Source organism: Typopeltis vanoorti, chromosome 20 (assembly GCF_054136105.1).
Source record: "Typopeltis vanoorti isolate ZY-2024b chromosome 20, IOZ_Tvanoo_1.0, whole genome shotgun sequence".
Lineage (NCBI taxonomy): Eukaryota > Metazoa > Arthropoda > Arachnida > Uropygi > Thelyphonidae > Typopeltis > Typopeltis vanoorti.
Window position 1 is genome coordinate 101,123,047 of NC_143568.1, and position 25,591 is coordinate 101,148,637.

Sequence of the window (25,591 nt, forward strand, 5' to 3'; positions counted from 1 at the left end):
GGCTTGAAATGTGGAAAGGCAGCAGGAGTAGATGATATTCGACCAGAAATGCTGAAGTATGTTGGTATAAAAGTCTTACAGTGGCTGCACTGCATAGTTCAGAAAGCCTGGACAGAGGGACGAATTCCCGATGATTGGAGTAGAGCTCTCATAGTACCCATATATAAAAAGGGAAATAAAACTGAATGTGAGAATTACAGAGGTATTTCCCTACTGAGTGTTCCTGGCAAGATCTATGCAAGTATACTTGAGAAACGGTTGAAAAGAATTGTGGAAGAAAAGCTTGGTGAAGAACAAGCTGGATTCAGGCCAAATAGAAGCTGTCAGCATCAGATCTTCACTTTACGACAAATAGTCGAGAAAGCATAGGAATATAACAAAGATCTATATTTAAGTTTTGTCGATTTGGAAAAGGCATGTGACAAGGTCCCAAGAGAGAAGCTATTTAATACGCTACAGTTATATGGTGTCAATGGGGCATTATATCAAGCAATACTTAGTCTTTATTTGAGTTGTAAGTCAGTAGTTAGAATTGAAGGAAATACAGGAAGATGGTTTAATATTAAATCTGGTGTGAGACAAGGATGTACATTATCCCCTCTGTTATTCATTATCTATATGGATCACATTATGAAGGAAAGTGGTATTAAACTTGATATCAAAATTGGAGATGTTAACGTCAGCTCTTTGCTTTATGCGGATGATGTTATACTTCTAAATAAATCCGCTACAAGTCTGCAAGATTCTCTGACTAAATTGAATAACTGTTGTGATAGATATTGTATGAAGGTCAGCAATAACAAGACAAAGATAATGAAAATAGGCAGAAGCATTGAAAATATCACCTGCATTGTGAATGGAGAACCTATAGAACAAGTAAAACATTTCAGTTACTTAGGCACGATGTTTAGTGAAGATGGTATAAATACGGAAATAGACAACAGAATCAACAAAGCTGGTATGGTGGGAAGTCAATTGAATAAATTCATATGGAATAAGAGAGAAATCAGTTGGAACACTAAATTAGCTGTATACTAGACAGTGTTCAAACCAGTTTTAACTTATGGATCTGAGAGCTGGGACAGAAGTAAAACACTTGACCAAAGACTATAGACCACAGATATGAGAGTCCTGAGAAAGATTAGAGGCGTGAACAGATGGCATCAATGGCAATATCATATTAAAAATGAGGATATTAGGAAAGAACTTGACATTATCAGCATCCAGGAATGCATTAGCAGAGCTAATCTCAGGTGGTATGGTCACTTAAATAGAATGGGAGAGGAAAGATTAGCAAAACAAGTGTTCTCTGCCAGGTTGGCAGGAAAACCACCCAGAGGAAGACCAAGATATAGGTGGATTGATACTGTACAAAGTGCCTTAGACGATAGAAATATAAGATCTGATAATGTTGGAGTCTTGACAAGTAGCAGACTGATTTGGAGGAAAATTGTAGATAGGAAGTTAGTAATGATGTACTTTTTTCATGTAGTACTGTTATATCCTGTACACCCCTTGAGGGTACATGGCAGGAATTTGATGATGATGATGATCAGTCTGTTACTTGTCAAGACTCCAACATTATCAGATCTTTCTATCATCTAAGGCACTTTATACAGTATCAATCCACCTATATCTTGGTCTTCCTCTGGGTCGTTTTGCTGCCAACCTGGCAAAGAACACTTGTTTTGCTAATCTTTCTTCGCCCATTCTGTTTAAGTGACCATACCACCTGAGATTAGCTCTGCTAATGCATTCCTGGATGTTGACAATGTCAAGTTCTTTCCTAATATCCTCGTTTTTAATATGATATTGCCATCGATGCCATCTGTTCACGCCTATAATCTTTCTCAGGACTCTCATATCTGCGGCCTCTACTCTTTGGTCAAGTCTTTTACTTCGGACCCAGCTCTCAGATCCATAAGTTAAAACTGGTTTGAACACTGTCTTGTATATAGCTAATATAGCGTTCCGACTAATTTCTTTCTTATTCCATATGAATTTATTCATTTGACTTCCTACCATATACCGGCTTTGCTGATTCTGTTGCCTATTTCTATATTTAATTTACCATCTTCAGTAAAAATCGTGCCTAAGTAGCTGAAATGTTTCACTTGTTCCACAGGTTCTTCATTCACAACAAAGTTGACATTTTCAATGATTCTGCCTATTTTCATTGTCTTTGTCTTTTTATTGCTGAACTTCATACCATATCTATTACAACAGCTATACAATTTAGTCAGAGAATCTTGCAGACTTTTTACCGGATTTATTTAGAAGTATAACATCATCCGCATAAAGCAAAGAGCTGACATTAACATCTCCAATTTTGATATCATGTTTAATACCACTTTCCTTCATAATGTGATCCATATAGATAATGATAACAGAGGGGATAATGTACATCCTTGTCTCACACCAGATTTAACATTAAACCATCTTCCTGTACTTCCTTCAAGTCTAACTGCTGACTTACAACTCAAATAAAGACTAAGTATTGCTTGATATAATGTCCCATTGACACCATATAACTGCAGCGTATTGAATAGCTTCTCTCTTGGCACCTTGTCATATGCCTTTTCCAAATTGACAAAACTTAAATACAGATCTTTGTTATATTCCCATGCTTTCTCGACTATTTGTCGTAAAGAGAAGATCTGATCCTGACAGCCTCTATTTGTCCTGAATCCAGCTTGTTCTTCACCCAGCTTTTCTTCCAAATTCTTCTCAACCATTTCTCAAGTATACTTGCATAGCTCTTGCCAGGAACACTCGGTAGGGAAATAGCTCTGTAATTCTCATATTCAGTTTTATTTCCCTTTTTATATATGGGTACTATGAGAGCTTTACTCCAATCATCAGGAATTCGTCCCTCTGTCCAAGCTTTCTGAACTATGCAGTGCAGCCACTGTAAGACTCTTATACCACCATACTTCAGCATTTCTGGTCGAATATCATCTACCCCTGCTGCCTTGCCACATTTCAAGCCTTTGATGGCTTTTTCTACTTCAAGTATGGTTATGTATTCCTGATTGCATGCCTGGTCAGTGTTTGTTACCACTGTGCTATCATCACTGCTTGTTTCATTTAGCAGTTTTTCAAAGTAATTACTCCATACTTCAAGGATATCTTTTTCTCCCATTTTCATGTCACCTTTATCATCTCTGTCTCCTTTTACAGCACTCTTTCCTCCATTCCTAAGCTTCTTCAACAACCTCCAGAATATCTTACTATCGTCTTGATATTTATTATCTATGTTCTTGCCAAAGTCCTCCCATGACTTTTGTTTAGCTAGTTCTACACACTGTTTAGCTTTCTTACATTTGTCTCTGTATTCTCTAAGAGCACAAGCTGACTTATTTGACAGGAACTTTTGATATGCTTTCTTCTTTTCCTTCACTGCCTCTAACTTCCTGTGTCCACCAGGGAGTTCTGATTTTTTTTATCCTTGCAGACAACCTTAGCACATGCTTCTTTGGCAGAATCAATCAATGTTTTCTTCAGAGTTTGCCACTGAATCTCCAAGGTTTGATTCCTGTTCTCACACTCTCAGTTTTTCTTCAATAATCTTTGTGTATTTTAGTCTACAGTTCACATCTGAGAGCTGCTCAACTTTTATTCGCTTTAAAACTTTCTTAAATGTTATTCTTTTCAATATGAAATTCAATTTTATCCTGCTCAAGACTAAATAGTGATCACTTGCAATTTCAAATCCTCTGTACACTGGTGTCGTGCACCAGGGAGAAAACATCGCTATCAATAATAACATAGTCAATGAGATTTTTCTTATTCCTAACCTCTTCTCTCCATGTGAATTTGTGCACATTTTTATGTTGGAACATGGTGTTAGTTATAACCAGTCCATGTCCTGAGCAGAAATCCAACAGATATTTGCCATTATTATTTGCTTTGCTCTTTTCTCCAAATTTTCCCAAAATATTTTTGTATGTCTCACAATCATTTCCTACTCTGCTATTTAGATCCCCAACAAGGACCAGCTTTGCCATTTTCATTGTGTCAGTTGCTTTTTCTAAAGCCTCAAAAAATTCCTCCACTTCTACCTTAGTAGAACCTTCTGTGGGGGCCATAGGCACAAATAAGTCTCATTGTCCAGTTCCCCATTCTCATATTTGCCCACATTACTCTACTTGAGACTGACTGCCATTCAAGAAGATTAACCTCATATTTTGTGTTGAATACTATGGCTATGCCTTCTTTTCCTTGATTGTCATTGCCTGAATATAACATTTTGTATTTATTACTTAGAAAGATCTCACCAGTTTTTGTCTTTTTTGTTTCAGTCACCCCTATTATGTCTATCTGGTACTTATCTAATTCCTCAGCTAGCTCCATATCTTTACCATTCAGGCTTCTTACGTTGATAGTACCGATCTTTAACTCTGGTGATGTTGAGTTGGGGTTTGTTTTCAGATTTGTTCCAGTAGCTGACTTTTCACTGTTCGCCCTGGTTCCCTGGCGAAAACAACGGGGGCCTTGTTTAACCGGACAATGCCCCATTCGGAATGAAATTTTGTCATGTTGTACCATCATTTTTTATTTTGGTTTAACCAATAAGAATACAATTTCGTCGGCTAAATCCCAAATTGCCCGCCCATCCTCGTTCGTTCAGTATCCAAGTAGATACCCAATAGGGTGCACCATGAGAAGGTGAGGATTGGACATTAGGTCAGAAGCCCTGGTCGGTTCTCCGCTTTCCTTTAAAGGCTATGTGAAAGTCTCCTCTCAGTTATACAGCTTTGATCCTTAAGCACCCCGACAAAAATTGTAGGTCTATGAAATGCTCCCTATGAAAATAGATGGAAGGTTTGTGGGCTTCAAAAACTAGTGACAAGCAAAAAAGGAGACATGTAAGAAGTATATATGCTATTAAAGGGATTTTATAGGAATGACACTGAAAAATTTTTTTTATCAGTACAGGGCAGGAAGGAGAGAACAAGGATCACCAATGGGAATTGTGTAAAAGTTTTTATTATTATTTTTATTTTAAATTTTGCTTGGAGGATAGTGAATGGATGGAATAGGTTGCCAGAGGTAGTTGTACTTTGTTAGCAAATGAATTTAAGGAGAGGTATTGTGAGAAGTAAGTACAGTGTGAATAATGGCTAATATAAGAATAATGGGTCTCCCTTTTTAGGTCTTCTGACCCAAAAAGAGATATCCATATAATAATAATAAAAGAGCAAATATCAAAAATTAAATAATTAACAGAAATGGATCACCATTTTATTTGGATGAATAGACCAGTACAGGAAATAAAAGATATTTCAGTGTTATCGTTTATTCAAATGACAATAATTTTTAACTTAAGATTAGTTCATATATCCAGAAAAATGTTCATAAAGTGATATTCCAAATATTGTTGACTCACAAATGCAATAATTTGGAAGAATTTTGAAAAAAAAAACACACATTATGACAGGTGGAGCATGCATGATGCTAAAATTTGGATGTGAAAGCTCATTTTAAAATTTAGTCTTAATCATGTCATTTTTTTAGCAGTTATTGATGCATTTTATAAAAATATAATATATAACAAATATACTTAAAAAATAATGTTTATGAGCAAAATCATACTTTCCTGGGACTTGGAAAAAAAATGTCTCAAGTCCAAGGAACAGAAAAATAGCTGAAACTCAGAACCTCCATACACTGTATTAAAATCGACAATGTTTCATAGTAAGCAAGTTAGAAATACTTGAAAATTCAACTTGGATACTTTCGACTGCAGCTGAGGTAAACATTACAAGCAAATGTTATCTGCAGGAAAATGAAAGGAACTAGTAACTTGTGGCAAAGATTTTTTTATTAGGACATGAAAAAGGAATCAAAAATAATAATAGTACAAAATTTCTAATAAACATACAAAAATAACTTTTTTGTTCATAGTTTTTTTAGTCAGTTGTTACACATTATTTACAATAACATTTTGAAGAGTGCTGGAATAAATCTGACAAAATGTACTAGTTAAATAATGGATGTGACCTTCAATTTTCAACATTAATCAACAAAAGAAAGAGTTGATTTAAATATCAAATATCTCCTAATTACAAAATAAAGATAAAATATTCCTGAGAATGTAAATCATAAATACAATATTATACAACATTACATAAAATCGGAATGGGTTTAAGATTATGTGTGTCATTTTAACTATAAATACAAAAAAATGGACTTGCATGGGAAATTTTTATTATTATTATTTTTTTTTTTGTATTCAGATATTTTTTCTAACTTATATAATGGCATCATCAGGAACAAGCATATACATATAGTGAAAGAGTCACATAGCACATAAAGATGCTTGCAGTAACCTAAGTTAACCTCTGTCAAAACTAAGCAGTCATACTGGATAACATTGTGCATAAGAGAGAGAAAAAACATTTTCAGAAGCTGCCTAATAAGAGTGAAAATTCTTAGTGAATGAAAAGAATCATTAAGATTCAGGTTCATGGTATTAATGTATGTACAACCTCTTATGGCAGGATTCATATTAAAAAAAATCTGTCTGGTCAAAAGTTATGTATCAACCTCCACTTTGTGTATACATCACTAAAAAAATGACTGACAGTGTGTACCTATACAAAGCTGTACACTGTTTGTTCTAGAAATCAAGATTGGCTGAATAAGTAGAATTCCTGTTATTATTATTACATTATACCTATTTCAAATACCTTTAAATTTTATTTTGCTTGGACAAGTGACTAAACTGCTCTTCTCCCAATGAAATTTATCCAAGTATATATGATAGTATAATTTTTGTCCCTGATGACACTAAGCATTTAGTTAGAATAAAATAATTTTTATTTTCCATTTAAAGTTTTATTTCCCATTAAAATGTTTTAACTATTATATATAAGACAGACAAATATATAAATGACATGTTAAAAGTAAACCAGTTCTTAAAAAAATTGTCACAAAATAATTTTAACTTTTAAAAAGTATAAAAGTTATTTTATTACTTTCAGAGAGAATATAAGTAGAACTGCAACCTTTTTCCATTCTAAGAGAGGTGGACTTTAGCAGCTAATCACAGTACTGATGGATGGATAGAAATATTCAACCCTCTTTTTTATAAAATATATTGTTCTTTATATAAGAATGTTTTATAACGACGTATAACGTTATAAAAGATATAAAAAAGCATTTACTTCTAAGTATAAATTCCATAAAAAGTTTTACTTCTGGCATTCTTGTACACTTAATATAAAAGGGTGTCTCAGGAGATCAGTTGCTTGAGGTCTATTTTCTGGGTTCCTGAAAATTAGATAAAGATATTAAAATATGCATATATACAATTATATTCAGACATAAAGTCAGACAATACATTAACTGCATGTGTGTATGTGTGGTGAGCTCACTTTTTGAGCGCATTCCACAACAACAATTCAATGCCCATCCTACTGGAATTCAGCTGAAGGAACTAAAGCTACGAGGCCCAGAATATTATGTCTATTAAGTGCATGTGTTTTTTAATTAGCTGCACGTTTCATGTGACAAAAAACCCAAGTTTATAAGAGCAAAAACATTGCTACCACCTCTATGTGAGATTGACTAATTCACCTTCAGGTAGGTAGAGTACTCAGGAATGCTGCTGATATGCAGTACTTGCAGAATGATTTGAATAGGCTGGAATTGCAGGCATGGGAAAATGGATGACAGTTCAATGTCAGTAAAAGTAAAGTCATGCACTTCGGCATGATTAGATATCCAATGTCATATTATATTGGCAGGATTATGCTAGAAGTAACTGATCTGGCTAGGGATCTGAGTACTAGCATATAGGAAGCTGAAGTTCAGGGACCATGTAACAAAAATTGCAAATACATTTCAAAAGATAATAGCAATGCTGAAACAAATGTTCACATGTAAAGATAAGGATGTCATTTTGTCTCTTTACAAAATTTTTACCTCTTTACAAGGCCTTGATAAGACCTCACTTGGACTATCGTGCGCAAGTCTGATCTCCTGGTTTCTGTTGCAATTCTGATACATTGGAGAAAGTGCAAAGGAAAGTGTCAAAAATGATATCAGGATTGTGAAATACTGATTATGAAGCCAGATCGAGAATTTGTAGAGTGCAAACACTAGCAAAGAGGAGAAAGAGATGATATGATTGAGACTTACAAACTTCTTATAATTTAAATAATAACAAAATAAAAATTTTGAAATATAAATTTAAAAAATTTTAATAATACCTGAGAGATTGTTTAACCTATATTATGTTAATACTATAGATAGGCATAAAGCAGAGAAACTTAAAATATAGTAGCTACAAGTTCACTCTAGTGATTCACCTATATTATTCAAATAATGAAATTTAAATAACTGTCTAGCAATCTTCCTTCTTCCATATATCACTGCTAAACTATAAAATAACTACTGATTACCAGATCATTACCGAATTGCAACAATATTCCATCATCTAATAAATTTGAAGGTTATAAGTTTACCTGAAAAAGACTTTTACAAAGCTCAAATCTCAATATGATAAAAACTTATCATATTTAGATCTGATTTCCCAGCTTCTCAGCAGCTAGGATTTTGGTTATTTAGAATTATCAATATGACAGCTAAAAGTGTAATGTCAAAACCTCTACTCATAAATTCTGGCATTTGAGATTTGAACTCATCTTCCAGAAAAACTGAAGATTATGTGCTTATCACTCACAATGCGAAGCCATTATTCATTCAACTATAAAAGTGAGCAAAAAAAGAGAGACTGATCTAGTATATTTTCAAAATTAAGAGTTGCCAGTTAATATTTTAAAATGTAAAACTGATCAAATTGCAGTAACAAAATTTTTATTAACTCACAATACCTTCTCATGCAGCAGTGCATAAAATCCCTAGACATATCACTTAATCTGGAGGGCAATTTTGGTTCACTTGTTCCATGACCAATTGCATAAGCAGCAGCAAGTGGCTGTAATTCATTCCTTGAATAAAACAAAGAAAAAAAGTAATTACAAATATATAAAATTTACTCTTTTTTTTTACATAAAAACTAATAAAAATTTTAAATTGCATTTTCGGAGAAAAAAATAATGTAATGGGAATAAAATAACTTTAAGTTATCGTAGCCTATTGCTTTGATCCTTATATTATAATTATTTATTTTCAAAAGCATGTTTATTACAATGGGCATTACACAAAGCCAGGACAAAAAGACAAAGACAAAAAGACTTTACATTTCAAGTTTAACTATAACTATCTTTTTAAAAGTAATTAATAATTAAGGAATTTCTGGGAAAGATTATTTATATATCTTATTATTATTGTGCATTTATACACTTAAATTACATTGATTTATAAGGAAACCTAAATTGTATAATAACCTTGAGTCAAGGATTTTAAAAGGACTTGAGCAATATATAGGCTCTTAAACAAGTAGAAAGGATTATGTGATGGCAGTTCATATCGATTTATTTATTTCATCATCATCAAATTCCTGACATGTACCCTCAAGGGGTGTACAGGATATGATAGTACTACATGAAAAATTTACATCATTACTAACTTCCTATCTACAATTTTCCTCCAAATCAGTCTGTTACTTGTCAAGACTCCAACATTACCAGATCTTATATTTCTATCGTCTAAGGCACTTTGTACCGTATCAATCCACCTATGCCTTGGTCTTCCTCTGGGTCGTTTTCCTGCCAACTTGGCAGAGAGCACTTGTTTTGCTAATCTTTCCTCACCCATTCTGTTTGAGATACATACCATACTACCTGAGATTAGCTCTGCTAGCGCATTCTTGGATGCCGACAATGTCAAGTTCTTTCCTAATATCCTCGTTTTTAATATGATATTGCCATTGATGCCATCTGTTCACACCTATAATCTTTCTCAGGACTCTCATATCTGCGGTCCCTAGTCTTTGGTCAAGTGTTTTACTTCTGACCCAGCTTTCAGATCCGTAAGTTAAAACTGGTTTGAACACTGTCTTGTATACAGCTAATTTAGTGTTCCGACTAATTTCTCTCTTATTCCATATGAATTTATTCAATTGACTTCCCACCATACCAGCTTTGTTGATTCTGTTGTCTATTTCCATATTTAATTTACCATCTTCACTAAAAATCATGCCTAAGTAGCTGAAATGTTTTTTACTTGTTTCACAGGTTCTCCATTCACAACACAGTTGACATTTTCAATGATTCTGCCTATTTTCATTGTCTTTGTCTTTTTATTGCTGACCTTCATACCATATCTATTACAACAACTATTCAATTTAGTCAGAGAATCTTGCAGACTTGTAGCGGATTTATTTAAAAGTATAACATCATCCGTATAAAGCAAAGAACTGACATTAACATCTCCAATTTTGATATCATGTTTAATACCACTTTCCTTCATAATGTGATCCATATAGATAATGAATAACAGAGGGGATAATGTACATCCTTGTCTCACACCAGATTTAACATTAAACCATCTTCCTGTACTTCCTTCAATTCTAACTGCTGACTTACAACTCAAATAAAGACTAAGTATTGCTTGATATAATGCCCCATTGACACCATATAACTGTAGCGTATTGAATAGCTTCTCTCTTGGCACCTTGTCATATGCCTTTTCCAAATCGACAAAACTTAAATACAGATCTTTGTTACATTCCCATGATTTCTCCACTATTTGTCGTAAAATGAAGATCTGATCCTGACAGCCTCTATTTGACCTGAATCCAGCTTGTTCTTCACCAAGTTTTTCTTCCACAATTCTTTTCAACCATTTCTCAAGTATACTTGCATGTATCTTACCAGGAACACTCAATAGGGATATACCTCTGTAATTCTCACATTCAGTTTTATTTCCCTTTTTATATATAGGTACTATGAGAGCTCTACTCCAATACAAAATGATGGTACAACATGACAAATTTATTTATTTAGCAGTATTAATTCACAAAACAGAATAAGAAATTAATTAATATTAACTTAATTCTTTTCTCGTTATTCTGTGTTCTGAATTAATGCCATTAAACAAACTGACACATAAGCTCTTGAAAATGAGTCCATATAGGAATAAAACAATGGTGTTATAATAACTTAATTAAAATGATTTTATCCTCACTACAATGTTTTAATTATTCCTGCTATTTAGATCTTCAAACAAGGAGACCAACTTTTCTTTTGTCAGCTGCCCTCTCTAATGACTCGACTTATTTGTCTCATATGCATATAATGAATAATTTTCTCATTTTAAAATTTGCCCACATCACTACTTGAAACTGCCTAGCATTCAAGAAGTTTATGCTTGTATTTTAGCATTGAATACTATATATATAGGTTCCTTTTGCCAATCATTATTGCCTAAATATAGCATCATAGTTATTATTTATGCAATATTTTGCCTGTTTTAGTCTTGTCTCAACATCAATTACACCAACACCGTACTTCTCTCTAATCCTTCTGCTAGTATCTTTTTTTATCTGTTGATATCATTTATACTGATAGCTGTCTTCAATTCTTCTGAGGCTGACATTATTTTACTATGTGATTTTGCACCATCTACTCTGGTTTCCTGATGAAAAGTTGGGGGGGGGGGAACTTGTTAAACTAGACAGTACCCAGCCAGCATGACATTTCATCATGCTATGCTGTTTTTCTTGTTTGTGATTAAAGCTAATACAGAATGCATTTGGGTCCAAATTGTCAACCTATTCTCAGACAATCAGCATTCAGACAGATGCCTAAATAATGGGGTGCACCACAAAGTGAGGACTGGACATTGGCTCAGATGCCCTGGTCTATTCACTGTTATTCTTTACAGGTTATTTAAGGGTCTCTTCCCCAGTTATTTAGCTCAGCCTTTAAGTGACTCCTTCTTTACACTACTCTGTTATTTGTCAGATCTGATATTTCTCTTCTAAAGCACTTAACTTTATCAATTCAACTAGATACTGGTCTTTCTCAGGATCTTTTCCTGCCATCCTGGCATAAATACTTCTTTCAATAATGCCACTCCCATTCTGTTTAAGTGCCATATAATGTTAGATTAGCTGTACTCTGACATTCTCGAATATTAATAATGTCAAATTCCTAATATCTTCATTTTTCACATGATTCTGCTTTATGCCTTTCTCACTTATTCCACACGAATTTATTCAATGAGCTCCCAACCATACTATCTCTGATTACTTCATTATCTATTTCCATATGTAATATGCTACTTTAATTAAATTATGCCCAAATAATCAAATATATTACTCATATTCAGTCTCTGAACTAATTCATGTTCCAGCTTATTTTTTTTTTTTTATTGGTGATTATCTTGCCAAATTTATTAGAGCACTTATTCAAAATAGTTAAAGAATTCTACAGAATTGTATACTGGATTTATTTAGGAGAATATATCATCTACATAAAGTAAAGAGTGGGTTTGAATGTCTCCAATTTTGAAACCAGGTTTAATGACCTTTCTTCATAAAGTGATCCATTGTCAACCTATTCTCAGACAATCATCATTCAGACAGATGCCTAAATAATGGAGTTATATCCCTGATTTTACCATTAAACCATTTTCCTATACCTTCAAGTGTAACTGTTGACATAAATACAGACTATATATGGCTCTGTATAACATTCCATTTACTCCATATAATTGTAGCACTTTAAAAAAGCTTTTCTCATAGCACTTTGTCATATATGCCTTTCTAGATCTTTGTTATTTTCCCATATGTTTCTCAACTACTTTTCTTCAGGTGAGCATATTTTCCTGAGCGCAGCTTGTTCTTCCTCAAGTTTTGATTCTACAATTTTTCTTGGTTTTACAGACTCACATCAATCTCACACAAGTTTCAGCAGTGAGGGGGGGGGGGTTCATGATCACTGCTCCATTGAATTGGTAATCATCATCCACTTTCAGTTGGGTCTGTTAAAACAAGAATTTTAAACCTTGACTTGCACTCCCCACATAACACTGATATGCTTATAGTCTTCAACCTCTTGTGTATGGGATCAATTAAAAAACAAATAAAAAAATGTGAGCATTTCTGATCAAATATCCACTCTAGCTGCCTTTCAATATTTCAGGTTTCTGATATCTTGTTCTATCCCAAATAATGTTATGTACTCTGGCAGCATTCCTCTTGAATATTTTTACCTCCATTCTGTCATTGCTTATCTCATTTAATAATATTTCAAAATGTCTCCAAACATCCAAGGTATCTTTATGTTCATATTGTCACCTTTCTGAACCTCCCCCATAGTGGAATCAAAATTTAGTCTTGGAAAAGAAGAAAGCATATCAAAAGCTGCTGGCAACTAACTCAGAATGACTTGAGGAGAAAAAATTTAAGAAAGCTATATAAAAGTAGCCAGACAAAAGAATATGTAGAAGATAAATGTTATGAACCTGCTAAATTTTCTAGAGGTTATTAAAAAAAAAAAAAAAAAAAAAAAAAAAAAAAAAAAAAAAAAAAACCTAAAAAATGGAGACAAAGTGCTGTAAAAAACAAACAACTTCACCACAAGCCCCTGTTCCTAGCTGAATCAATCAATGTTTTCTTCAGAGTTTGCCAATGAGACTCCAAGATTTGATTCTCGATTTCAAACTCTGATTTTTTCTTGAATAATATTTAAATATTTGAGTCTAAAATTTACTTCTGTAAGCTGCTTGACACTGATTTGTTTTTAAAACTTTCTTACTTTTCTTTTCAATATGATATTTAATTTTATCCTCTTCAAAACTAAATTGTGACCACTTCCTATTTCAAATCCCTATACACTTTTATACCCTAAACCAGCATGAAGACATCATCAGCAATATATAGTCAAGAAGACTTATTTTTGTGACTTCTCTTCATGTAACTATATGCACATATCTTTATATTGTGAGTCTTAGTGATGACTAGTCCATATTCTGAAACAATAGGTACTTACAATTATTAACTTTGCTCTTTTCTCCAAATTTTCCAGAAACATTACAATATGTCTGGTATTCATTTTCTACTCTGCTATTTTGAGCTCCAATAAGGACCAGCTTTTCCTTTGTCAGCTGCTCACTGTCTAATTCTCCATTTTGAAATTTACTCACATCATTCTACTTGAACCTGTCTGCATTCAAGAAGTTTATCTTTGTTTGGTGTTGAATGCTACAGGTAATCTTTCCCTTCCTTCATCACTCATTTCCAGGTATAGTATACAGGATGTCTCAAAAATGTATTGTAGGATGTCTGTATTAAAATTCAGAGAGAATATCTTTTTACTTTTTTTTTTTTTGTGCATGCATTCGTGTCAACTGCATCATTAGTAAATTACTCCAATTCTGAGTGGTTTAACTTTTAACTTTAAAAAGAAAACACCTGAAACTAAACTATGATTCAAACTTGCACACAGATTTATATCCAAGGTTCTCATATACAACTTAGCCTCTTTATTAACCTTAATAACCATTTAAACCAATCAAGAGATTGAGTCTTTACACACCTTTATAATCAAAATAAAATCTTTGATTTATAAAAAGAGCTACTATATACAACATAATATCAGTATAGCTACACAAGCAATAGTAGTTACACAGCTTCCATTTGATTAGCAAACCAACTGTTATCATCCTTCATGAAAACAAAACTTCTTAAATTTTAGTTTCTTGTGTTTATAGCAGAACTTTTAATCTTGCTTGAATTAAAAAGGAGGAAAATTAACACAAAATCTACCTCTTATATGATAGCAACATTAATCAGTTAAATTCTTTCTGCATTCTAAAATCACAGAATATTAAAGAAAACATATATTACCTTCATCCAAGATACTTCAATAGTTTGAATTGCTTTCTATATGAAAGTAACAGCAAGCTTTACTGAACAAATTATTAAAACCTTATACATCTGCATCACTTTAGAATGAATTTGATTTCTATATGAAAGCATCAGCATACATCACTGAAGAAACAGCAACAGCTTCAAATCACTTTTCAGACTGAGAATTCTAAATAAAACAACATAAGCTGGGCCCATTTCTATGTGAACTGGGGACAATAAAATTCCTTTCAGTTTTAACTGAATCCCATATAGATTAATGACTACAATAAACTTCACACTTATATTGAAGACACAGAAACTAAACAATGTTCTTCCTGCTCTGTCCTTTTTTTTTTTAACATTGTTAACAACATTCTTTTCACTTAAGCTCATGCTTGGAAATACAGTAGAACAACTTCTGCTCCAGTCCACCATTAAGCGCTTTCATTGCTGTTTTCTGCACTGTGGCTGAAAATGGAAATAAAGTTCTTTCCATGATGCAGGAAAGTTACTTTGATTATAAAGGCCTGGTTGGCCGAGTGGTCAGCGTATCCGCTCTCCACCTAAAAGGCTGTGGGTTCAAATCCTACCATGTGCATGGATGTTTGTGATTGTCTGTGAAAATACTAGTGGCAATAATGGGCATTAGATGGCGTTGGCATGGTTGTGGTTCATTGTAGTTGGTGGATTGAGTGAGTGGTGGAGATGGAGAGTTGTAGAGTAGGTGCCCTCCCTCGATGAGTCTTTGGACTCCCTGGAGGTGTCACATAATAATAATAATTTTGTTATGAAACAAGTAGAATTTATAACAGTTTTTTTTTTTTATTTCACCATCTCTTATGCACTGAGGTAATTTAATTACTTTCAACAATACTGCAGTAACTTTTGCTTCTCTTGTCAATGACAATATAATGAATCATCTTGATCAAAATAGCACCAACATTATCTGACAGCTCATACAAAATGCTCTAATATTTAATGTAAATAAATTGATTTCACATATAAGCAAGACTGCAGTAGCTAAAAATACATCAGTGGGTACTTTGTGTGACTAGACAAAACTCAAGCTGGTATGACATTCCATCATGCAGACTGCATTTTGATTTAAAACCAAGAAACCAATACAGAATACAATTTGGTCAGCCTAGTCTTAAATTGCTATCCCATTGTCATTTATTCAGTATCCAAAAGAATACTTACTAACTGGTTGCACTAGAAGAAGGTGAAGATTCAACATTAGGTCAGAAGTCTTTGCCAGTTTTCCCACATTTCTTTAAAAGGCCATGTTTTTTTTTTTTGTTATGTGGCTCTCACCAATGAAAGGTTTATTTGTGAACTTGTAGTACAGTCATAACATGGGTGGATGGATTTAAAATTTAAATATATATATATATATATTATTGATTTTGTATTTTTTTTGTATTTCTAATTTATTTTTTACCTTGTCCAGATACCCAGCTCTAGAGATTAAACATGGAACTTTAGGCCTCCAATAAGCAGGGCAGTAATCTCACACCAGGCAATGGATGAAATTCATCTCCCCACCTAAAAGACAATCACAAACATTCACCCACAGCAGGATTTGAACCTACAGCCTGTTGAGTGGAGAGCAGATATGCTAACCACTCAGCCAACACCAGGCCAATCTGGTTAGCTGAGTGTAGAGGTCTCCTCTCAGTTATCTAGCTTTGATCATTAATTAAGTGACCATGGTAGTATTATAAATAAAATTTTTGGTAATATATTGTCAATAGAAAAACAGTAGTGAGTAATCACAGTATCTTTGTATACATGTAAAAGATGCATTTCAAGAAACAGATAATGAATTTGTATTTAACTCGACCATTGATATCTTGAGTATATCCATGTAGCAACACTGAACAAGAAATTTCAAATGTGTCTGTCTGTCCTTCAATCAAAATACAAAGATTTTTATAAATCTTATAATGCCAAATTAAATTTTCTGTATCTTCCACCAATTTTAAGATAATAAGATATATAAATTATATAAAGATATATTTTTTATAAAAATGAAAGCATAATTATTACAAAATCACATTTGTTCATAGGTAGAGATTCAATGATATGTAATAATAATTATATGTAATTGTATGTATGTAATAATAATTATAGTGTATAGCTAATGTACTGAAGCAAAAGCAGAAAGTGATAACTACTGCAGACATGAAAATTAGAAATTTTTTCTTTTAATGATCTTTATTCATTAATGTAAAAAAAATTTAACAATTTTACTCAATTCAAAAGGATATAAAATGTTAATTATATAAAGATATTTTGACAAAATTATATATATCATCATTACCATGGGGGTTTTGTTGTAGCCATTTCAATCACTGTGCATCCAATACTCCTGAAATAAAAAAGATTATTATTTCTATATTTAATAAAAAAGATAATTTTTATATTTATACTTGTATGCCCTCAAAACAATAAAATTTATGTATGTATATACAGAACTATAAATTATGACAAAATCAACATCATCTTCAATCTTAATTTACATCGCCGAAAAAATAGCCTCTTGGCTCTTTCTTGCAACATCATCTTCAATCTTAATTTATGTCGCCGAAAAAAAATAGCCTCTTGGCTCTTTATTGCAACATCATCTTCGTTTAAATAATTTAAACAATCAAATGTGAATTGTATGTTCAGTACTGTTCATTAAGTTAGGGAGATTTTAAGATTTCCAATCATTATTAGAATAACTGTTAGAGCTTGGAAACAAGTGGAAATGGTAATATCAATGGCTCCGAAATGAAAAAAATAAATAGGTTAATACATTATATAATGTTAAATATAATTAATTACATTATAATTATAGTAGCCTAGCATTCATCTGACCTTCAAAACAATGACCCTCAATCTCAACTGACTTCTGGTAGAGAAATATGTAATTATACTTCAATTATCCAATCTTCCACAAGTCTAAAGGTAAGCAAATGTAGCTTTTACATGTGCATTCAGGGAATTTGTTGCACCTTATTTGTACATGTGTGTGTATACACTCCATCATATATATATATATGATGGAGTATCTGGAGCTCAGTCACTAATGACAGTGCATTTAGTTGAAAAGAGTTCAAATCAATCCCATCTTGGATGCAAAAACCCTTTATAAGTGCTTTTTAACTGAAAGTTTCATAAGCAGGTGGTAAGATTTTCATCTCACAAGACAAAGTGGCCAGAGAATACATATACTGCATTGACATATGGCCTTTTCAGATAGGATTAACTGTCCTATCATAGTATTAATTATGTTCCTATGAAGCCAAGTTATTGACTGTGACAGGGCAGCGAGTAGAACATGCTGAGGAAAATGATTCATGCATACATATATCTATGTGGAGTGACTCTCTATCTCACTGATCCAATTTTCTTGAAAATTTGTACAAATTGCAACATACTTTGAAATAAAAGTTCAGATTTTGGTATGTGAGAAATTCAAAAGAATCCAAGATACTGATATTTTTAGAAAATAAAAATGAGAAAATGCTCTTGCTTATAGTATTTTAATAGCATCAGAAATATTTTTTCCTATTTTGGAAAAAAAAGTTTGAAAAAATATTAGGAAACATTTTTTTCAGAACTAAATTGTTATGCAAGGGAAGGGTATGATCATTATTTTGATTAGAATTAACAATTCTAATATTGTTTAATGCTTTAAAATGAAATAATTTTTCATTATTCTGTTTACCATCCCTACTTGAGATGGTAACAATTCACTGCGCGAGATGAATGGTCGATGACATACGTTCAGTACAATAACTAACAAATCCACAGCTCTACTAGCTATTAAAATTTATTATTTTCTTTAAACTTTAGGTTGGGTATAAATATACACACACAATATACCAGGTGTGTGTTTCATAGATTAGGTTGTCACAGATGTTGGGCATTTTTCAAAAATAACTTATATGACTATATAGCCGAATGATAAAATAGAAAAAAAGCTATTTCTAAAGGGCACTATAGTTTCATCTTTCTAGACTTCATCGAGTGCAATACATAGAAGTGAATAAAAAATCAAAGTTACATAAAAACTTTACTTGAGTACTTCTACCAGATGTATTAAATTAACAATGGATTGCTCACATCTGAGTGAATTCTTGGAGTAGCTGTGTTGTTCTTATAAATGAGGATGTGGTCTTATGAACACCACAGCTGAATAGCAGAGGAGTAATAATCAGGAAGGTTGAAGCTGAGATTGACATTAAGATGAACTGGGTTCAGTGCAATTTCTGTTGATTAAGATTTTTCTTTCAAGTTCATCATAGCATTTATACATGATTTCAGATCTTCCTGCATAATTGAACATGTAGCAGATTGGTCATCGACGGGATCAAAGAATTAACATTTAATAAATATTTAACTATATATAAATGTGATGGGGAGAATGATAGTTGGTTAAATTTAAAAAAAAAAACACCATTTAAATAAATATTTCTTGTTGTTTTAAGAGAGATTCACTTGAAGATTTATCTTCTTTAGTCAATATAAATAAGTGTTTTGCCTTATTCCATAATAAACAATAAATGATGGTATATTTGATAACATAATGTATAATAAATTTAGTTTAATCCTTTATCCAAGTTGCACCTAAAGTATCTTTAGGACTGAGGCAATTCGTGGCAAAGGTGGACCAAGCTCTCATCACTCCTTGTCTTAGTATCTCCCATAATGCAAAGCACATCTCTTATAATGCTATGCATCAAGGGAAGGGCTGCTACCCAAACCAGTTTCGACCTTTATTGAGGTCTCATCAGTGGGAGCCAGAGGTGGTAATACCAAGGTGGAAACAATGGAGAAGTCATTTTTACCTATACGAGTTGCCAAAAGGTGTCTCACCTTATTATTAAAATTACTCTGGATTTAGAGAAAGATGTTGGAAGTTTTTTTCCACTTGGTTAGACTATAATAAATTTAGTTTAATCCTTTATCCAAGTGTAAGCAAACAAAGTTTGCGCCTGAAGTATCTTCAGGACTGAGGCAACTCGTGGTAAAGGTGGACCAAGCTCTCATCACTCCTTGTCTTAGTATCTCCAATAATGCATAGCACATCTTCTTGTGGACATGTATAATGCTATGCATTAAGGGAAGGGCCACTACCCAAACAAAAAAAAACTTCCAACATCTTTCTCTAAATCCAGAATAATTTAATAATAAGGTGAGACACCTTTTAGCAACTCATATAAGTAAAGATAACTTCTCCATTGCTTCCACCTTGGTATCACCACCTCTGGCTCCCACTGACGAGACCTCAATAAAGGTCGAAACCGGTTGGAAGCTTGGGTGATGAATGGCAATGCTGTAGCCCATGAAGTTTTAACTGAGGCTCGGCTGTTACTGTCACCCAAGTCCTGGGTGGTGGTGGTGGTGGTGGTGGTGGTGTGTGGGTGGGGGGGGGGGATAAATGGCAATGCTGTAGCCTGTGAAGTTAACTGAGACACAGCTGTTGCTGTTACCCCTCGGATGAGATATGAGTAAATGAGCGGCTCTGCTCGGTGGTGGGTGTGCCTGCCACGGTGTAGAGCCAACCGGTTCTGAGAGTTCTTCTCAGTGGCAGGGTGAGCCTGTTACTGAGGGGAACAATGCTGAGTTTTTGGAGTTTGACCTGTGCTTGAACATTCAATAAAGATCGAAACCGGTCTAGGTAGTGGCCCTTCCCTTAATGCATAGCATTATACATGTCCACAATTAGATGTGCTTTGCATTATGGGAGATACTAAGACAAGGAGTGATGAGAGAGCTTGGTCCACCTTTACCATGAGTTGCCTCAGTCCTGAAGATACTTCAGGAGCAAACTTTGTTTGCTTACACTTGAATAAAGGATTAAACTAAATTTATTATAGTCTAACCAAGTGGGAAAAAAACTTCCAACATCTTTCTCTAAATCCAGAGTAATTTAATAATAAGGTGAGACACCTTTTGGCAACTCGTATAGGTAAAGATGACTTCTTCATTGCTTCCACCTTGGTATCACCACCTCTGGCTTCCACTGACGAGACCTCAATAAAGGTCGAAACTGGTCTGGGTAGTGGCCCTTCCCGTGATGCATAGCATTATACATGGAGATGTGCTTTGCATTATGGAAGATACTAAGACAAGGAATGATGAGAGCTTGGTCCACCTGATTGCCACGAATTGCCTCAGTCCTGAAGATACTTCAGGTGCAAACTTTGTTTGCTTACACTTGGATAAAGGATTAAACTAAATTTATTATAGTCTAACTAAGTGGAAAAAAAAACTTCTAACGATAACATGATGATAAGGAAAAATGAGTAGCCATAGCATTCAATACTAAATTCAAGTGCATGAGGCTATCACTAGTGAGGTAGCTGAAACAGATTTTGAACATCTATTGTTATGCTTATTTCTTGATATTTTGCCTTCCATCTATATTGGGGTTATCTGCAACCATGCTGGTATAAAGAAGGGCTGTATCTAGGAAATGCAAGGCTTCCAGACTCATATTCATGGGAACTTTTTCTTGTTGAGCTGGAGAATATGCCTTTAAAGTTAATGACAGGGATGTGGAACATTCTTTGTTGTAGTAGTAGCAAGACTCCCCCCCCCTTTTTTTTTTCATAAAAGCAGTCAAATACTATAATACATATAAGATAGGATTTACCAGATATCAGATTTTATAGTGCATCCTTTTTCACAGATTACTTCTGGGGCCATCCAGTATGGAGTACCTTTTACAGAATTATGATAATGAGAAGATTCTTGAAGATTCTATAATAATAAATAAAAAAATACTAAATACATAATCACTGATCATAATTAACATTTATAACTGCCATACTTAGAAATGAGATTATAGCTTTGCTGGAAACAAATCATTAAACTTTATTTTTCATAGAAATAAATTATGAATATTAATGAATTTGGAGAACCAAAACTAGTTAGAACAGCACTATCAGATTTGATAAATGGTTCTAATTTTCTCTGATTTTAAAAAAGTTATATATTAATCCCATAAAATTGAACTTTAGACGTGTTAATTTATTCTACCCTTAAGGGCAGTTGACTTTATTTCAATCACAGTTAACTAAACTGTCCAAAGAGCAATGCGAAGCTACAAAAAATTACAAATTACTTCACATAAATGCAGTTTTTGATGAATATTATTAGAACAAATACTTATTAACAATCATAATATAATTCTGACATAACTATTTTTCATTATTTGTTTTCTTTCCATACAAGGTATAAGTTAACTTTCCTTCATTAGAAACAAGACCAGAATCTCAAAAAAAAAAAGTAATGATCTGTTAGCCTCAACTGTGTGCATGAACTTAATCCTACAACATAACAGATTAAGGTATTTGATGAAAAATATGTAGTTATTGCATTCCTAGCCAGTATGTGAAAATATTAATATATCTTTTTTGTTGTTGTTGTAATGGTAATTAGATACTGTTGCTCAAAGGAGACTCTATGTAGAAAAATTGAAATGAAAATGTTGAATCCACGTGCAGGCCTTCCGCAAGACTATGTATGAAAGGCCTGCACCCATATGCAGGCCTTTCATATACAGTAAACTCTCGATTTAACGGACCCCGATTCAATGGACATAATTTGACAAATAAATGCAGATAATAAAATAATTAATAAAAAAAAAATAATATGATGGTTAATCGGAAGCGATCGGCAGTGTTTATAAATTGCATTTTCAGATACATTCGTGTATATTTATGATATTTTGTGCTCACTTGTAGTAGTTTGCACGCGTGCATGTGCTTTGGTTTAGTATCATCGGTAGCATTGCTAGAGCGAAACACATGGTGTTTAGGCTGTTGCTGGAATTATTTTTAGTTAAACCATTATTAATCATTATTAATATCAGTTAATATGTCTGGGCTTAAAAAAAATGAGTAAACTTGATGATAGCACAGAAACTTGAGTTAATAAGCAAGTTGGAAAGTGGTGCATCTGTTGCTCATGTTTGTGAACTTTAGGGGGTGAAAAAGCAGACAGTTTTGGACATAAGCAAAAGTAAAGACAAATTTACTCAGTTTTCGCTAAAATATAGCATTGAGAGCTCCAAAAGTGGTTTCATCGTGGGGATAAGAAACATGTGAAGTTGGCCAAGCATAAGAATTTAGAAGTTTACAAGTGGTATGTTCAACAGCGGTCTAGTGGCATTGTTGTTCATGGTGTTGAACTAAGGTTGGCTGCTGAAAAACTGGCACAACACATGGGCATACAGTTCCAGGCAAGTGATGGATGGCTTTGGTGCTTTCTAAAAGCCATGGCATTACTAACAGGCAAACATGTGGTGAAGCACTGAGAACAGATATTGAACAAGTTGAGCCCTTCATAAAATACATCAATGAAGTCATTGAATCTGAGGGTCTTATTTTGTCTCAAGTTTACAATGCAGATGAGACCAGCCTGTTCTATCATGCTGTTCCCAAAAATACCCTCATGAACAAACATGAGATTAGCACACATGACAGCAAATTAAACAAGGAGCGCATCTATGCTAATGCCGATGGTAGTTGGAAGAGCACAAAAGCCTCACGCTTTGAAGAATATTATGAACCAGTTGCCTGTCATCTATTCCAGCTCAAGGAATGCCTGGTTTACAAGTGACATTTTTTCCAACTGGTTTTTCAATCACTTCATACCTGAAGTGCAAAACTACCAAGAAGTGCTGAAAATCTCTCCTGAAGATGAAAAGGCTGTTTTACTTCTTGATAATGCATCAGCCCATCCTAATGCTGAGAAGTTGGCTAGTAGGAATGGAAGAATAAAATGTATCTTCCTTCCTCCAAGGGAGCAACAATGACTCCAGGGAGTCATTGTTGCCTGCAAGAGGTTGTATAAGAAGTTTCTTGAAGAGGTTAAGGTTGTCTTGGAGAACGAAAACAATCCCAAAGAAGATAAAATAGGAGTCAGGACACTTCAAAATTTGCGTGCATACAACATCAAGTCTGCCATCTTTAATTTTACTGCCGCTTGGAAGGAGATAAAGACTACAACATTGGCTAATGGCTGGACCAATTTACTGAATGAGAGTGAACCAGAATACAATTTCAGAGGTTTTGAAACCTCTGATTTCTGTGAAACTTTGATGCGAGCTGGTCATAATGTCAGTGAGAATGACATTGAACAATGGCTAGACATCGATGAAGGTGACCCAGGCTACCAAATTCTCAGCCAGGAAGAGATTGCTGAAGATGTTCTACAGGACAATCAGGAGGTTGAAAACAAGAAAGAAAAAGAAGTAGTTCCAACTGGTCTGAAACTATCAGTGGTTAGAGAACACATGGACGACATCATCTCATTCGTAGGTGCATCTTCAGATCCAGAAGTGATTGCTTATTAGAAACATTTTCAGCAATTTCAATCATTAATTATTAAGAAACAGTACAAAAGTGGAAAGAAACTAAAACTTGAAAAAACTGATGCTTTTTTCAAGCCCAATCCTCAGTAAAATGGTATTTACATAAAAACGTTCTCATTAAAATATATTAATACTGTACCACTGAAAGTGTTTTATTTTCAACACTATTCCTAAGATTAGTGATTTAACGGACTTTCAATTTTAAGAAAGAGTTTACTGTATATGAAAATCAAATATGAAAAAAGGATTATCCAGATAGTAACAGAATAAGGTTAGCATGTCAGGTGAAAATAGCTTTCCTAATAAATCAGTTGGTTTCAGCTTTAGGGATGTTTGTTTAGAATCCAGGCTTCTCATGATATCAATCATCATCATATGTATCAAGGATTTAGGCCTAGTATGGACTGTTCCGGCCTTAGAAGTCATCGTTGAATCGTTTAAGAGGATGTCCTGGTTTTCTTTTTCCTAATGGCTTGTACTTTAAGGCTTGTTTTGGTAATCTTTCTGTTTTCATTCTTTGAACGTGTTCCATCCATCTATGTTTATATTTTTTAATTTTTTCAATTACTGGTTCTTGGTTTAATTCTTTCATAATATCTTCGTTTCTTTTGTGATCAAATAGGGTATACTTTGCAGTTTTTCTCATAAACTTCATTTCTGCTGTTGTTAATCTTTGTTTGTCTTTTTGTTTTATTGTCCAGATTTCGCTTCCATACATTAAGACCGGTAGGGCTAATGTATTGTATACTTTTAGCCTGGTTTGTTTTTGAACTAGGTTTGGTTTAAATATAGAGTTAATTACTCCTGTTATTTTTAAATATTTTGCAATTTTTATGTTTATATCTTTTTCATTTTCATAAGTGATCATACATCCTAGGTAGTTAAATGAATTCACCTGTTCTAAGATCTTGTTATCTAATACTATTTTAGTTCTCTGGATCTTGTCCTTTAAAGGCCATAGTTTTGGATTTTTCCGTTGATATTATCATACCATAATCTTTGGATATCTCATTTAGATTTAAAATAGCTTTCTGTAAGTTATCTTCAGAATTTGTAATTATTATTTGGTCGTCTGCAAAGAGGAGAGTGTTTAAGTTAACTGTAGGTGAAAGTTTAATTCCTTGATGTAAATTTTTACTCCATTTTATTAGATATTAAAAAGAGTTGCTGAGAGGGGACATCCCTGTCGGACCCCTTGGTTTATCTCTCTTGTATATGATGGCTCATGATTTAATCTTATTTGTATTTGATTATTTTCATATATACTTGTGACAGCTTTTAGGATATTATTTGGTATTTGTCTTTCTTTTAATATGTTAAATAATATTTCTTTTAACTTTGTCAAATGCTTTTTCAAAGTCAATAAATGCAATATGTGTTTCTAAATTATATTCTCTTCTTTTCTCTATTATTAATTTTAGGCAGAAGGCTGGGTCTATACATGATCGTCC

At 33.4% G+C, this 25,591-nt stretch overlaps 1 protein-coding gene across 1 annotated transcript; it reads right to left on the reverse strand.

Moving 5' to 3' along the window:
* Positions 1–5,806: 5,806 nt before the first annotated feature.
* Positions 5,807–23,499, reverse strand: LOC150095719 (uncharacterized). The gene is made up of 5 exons (XM_090409947.1): positions 23,422–23,499; positions 21,417–21,523; positions 17,091–17,138; positions 8,841–8,957; positions 5,807–7,275 (listed from the first exon to the last, which is right to left on the reverse strand). The coding sequence occupies exons 1-5, from the start codon at positions 23,497–23,499 to the stop codon at positions 7,197–7,199; spliced, it is 429 nt and encodes a 142-aa protein (XP_090266073.1). The 3' UTR covers positions 5,807–7,196.
* Between the last annotated feature and the right edge of the window lie 2,092 nt (positions 23,500–25,591).

What these genes read in the sequence shown, in the direction of transcription:
- LOC150095719 (XM_090409947.1), bottom strand. Translation starts at nt 23,499, where the DNA reads ATGCATTATCAAGAAGTAAAACAGCCTTTTCATCTTCAGGAGAGATTT. An exon ending in TTGGTAGTTTTGCACTTCAG is followed by an intron (nt 21,524 to 23,421) that starts GTATGAAGTGAT and finishes TTATTATTATAG; the next exon opens with AATCTTCAAGAATCTTCTCA. An exon ending in ATGCACTGCTGCATGAGAAG is followed by an intron (nt 7,276 to 8,840) that starts GTATTGTGAGTT and finishes TCTAATTTTCAG; the next exon opens with GAACCCAGAAAATAGACCTC.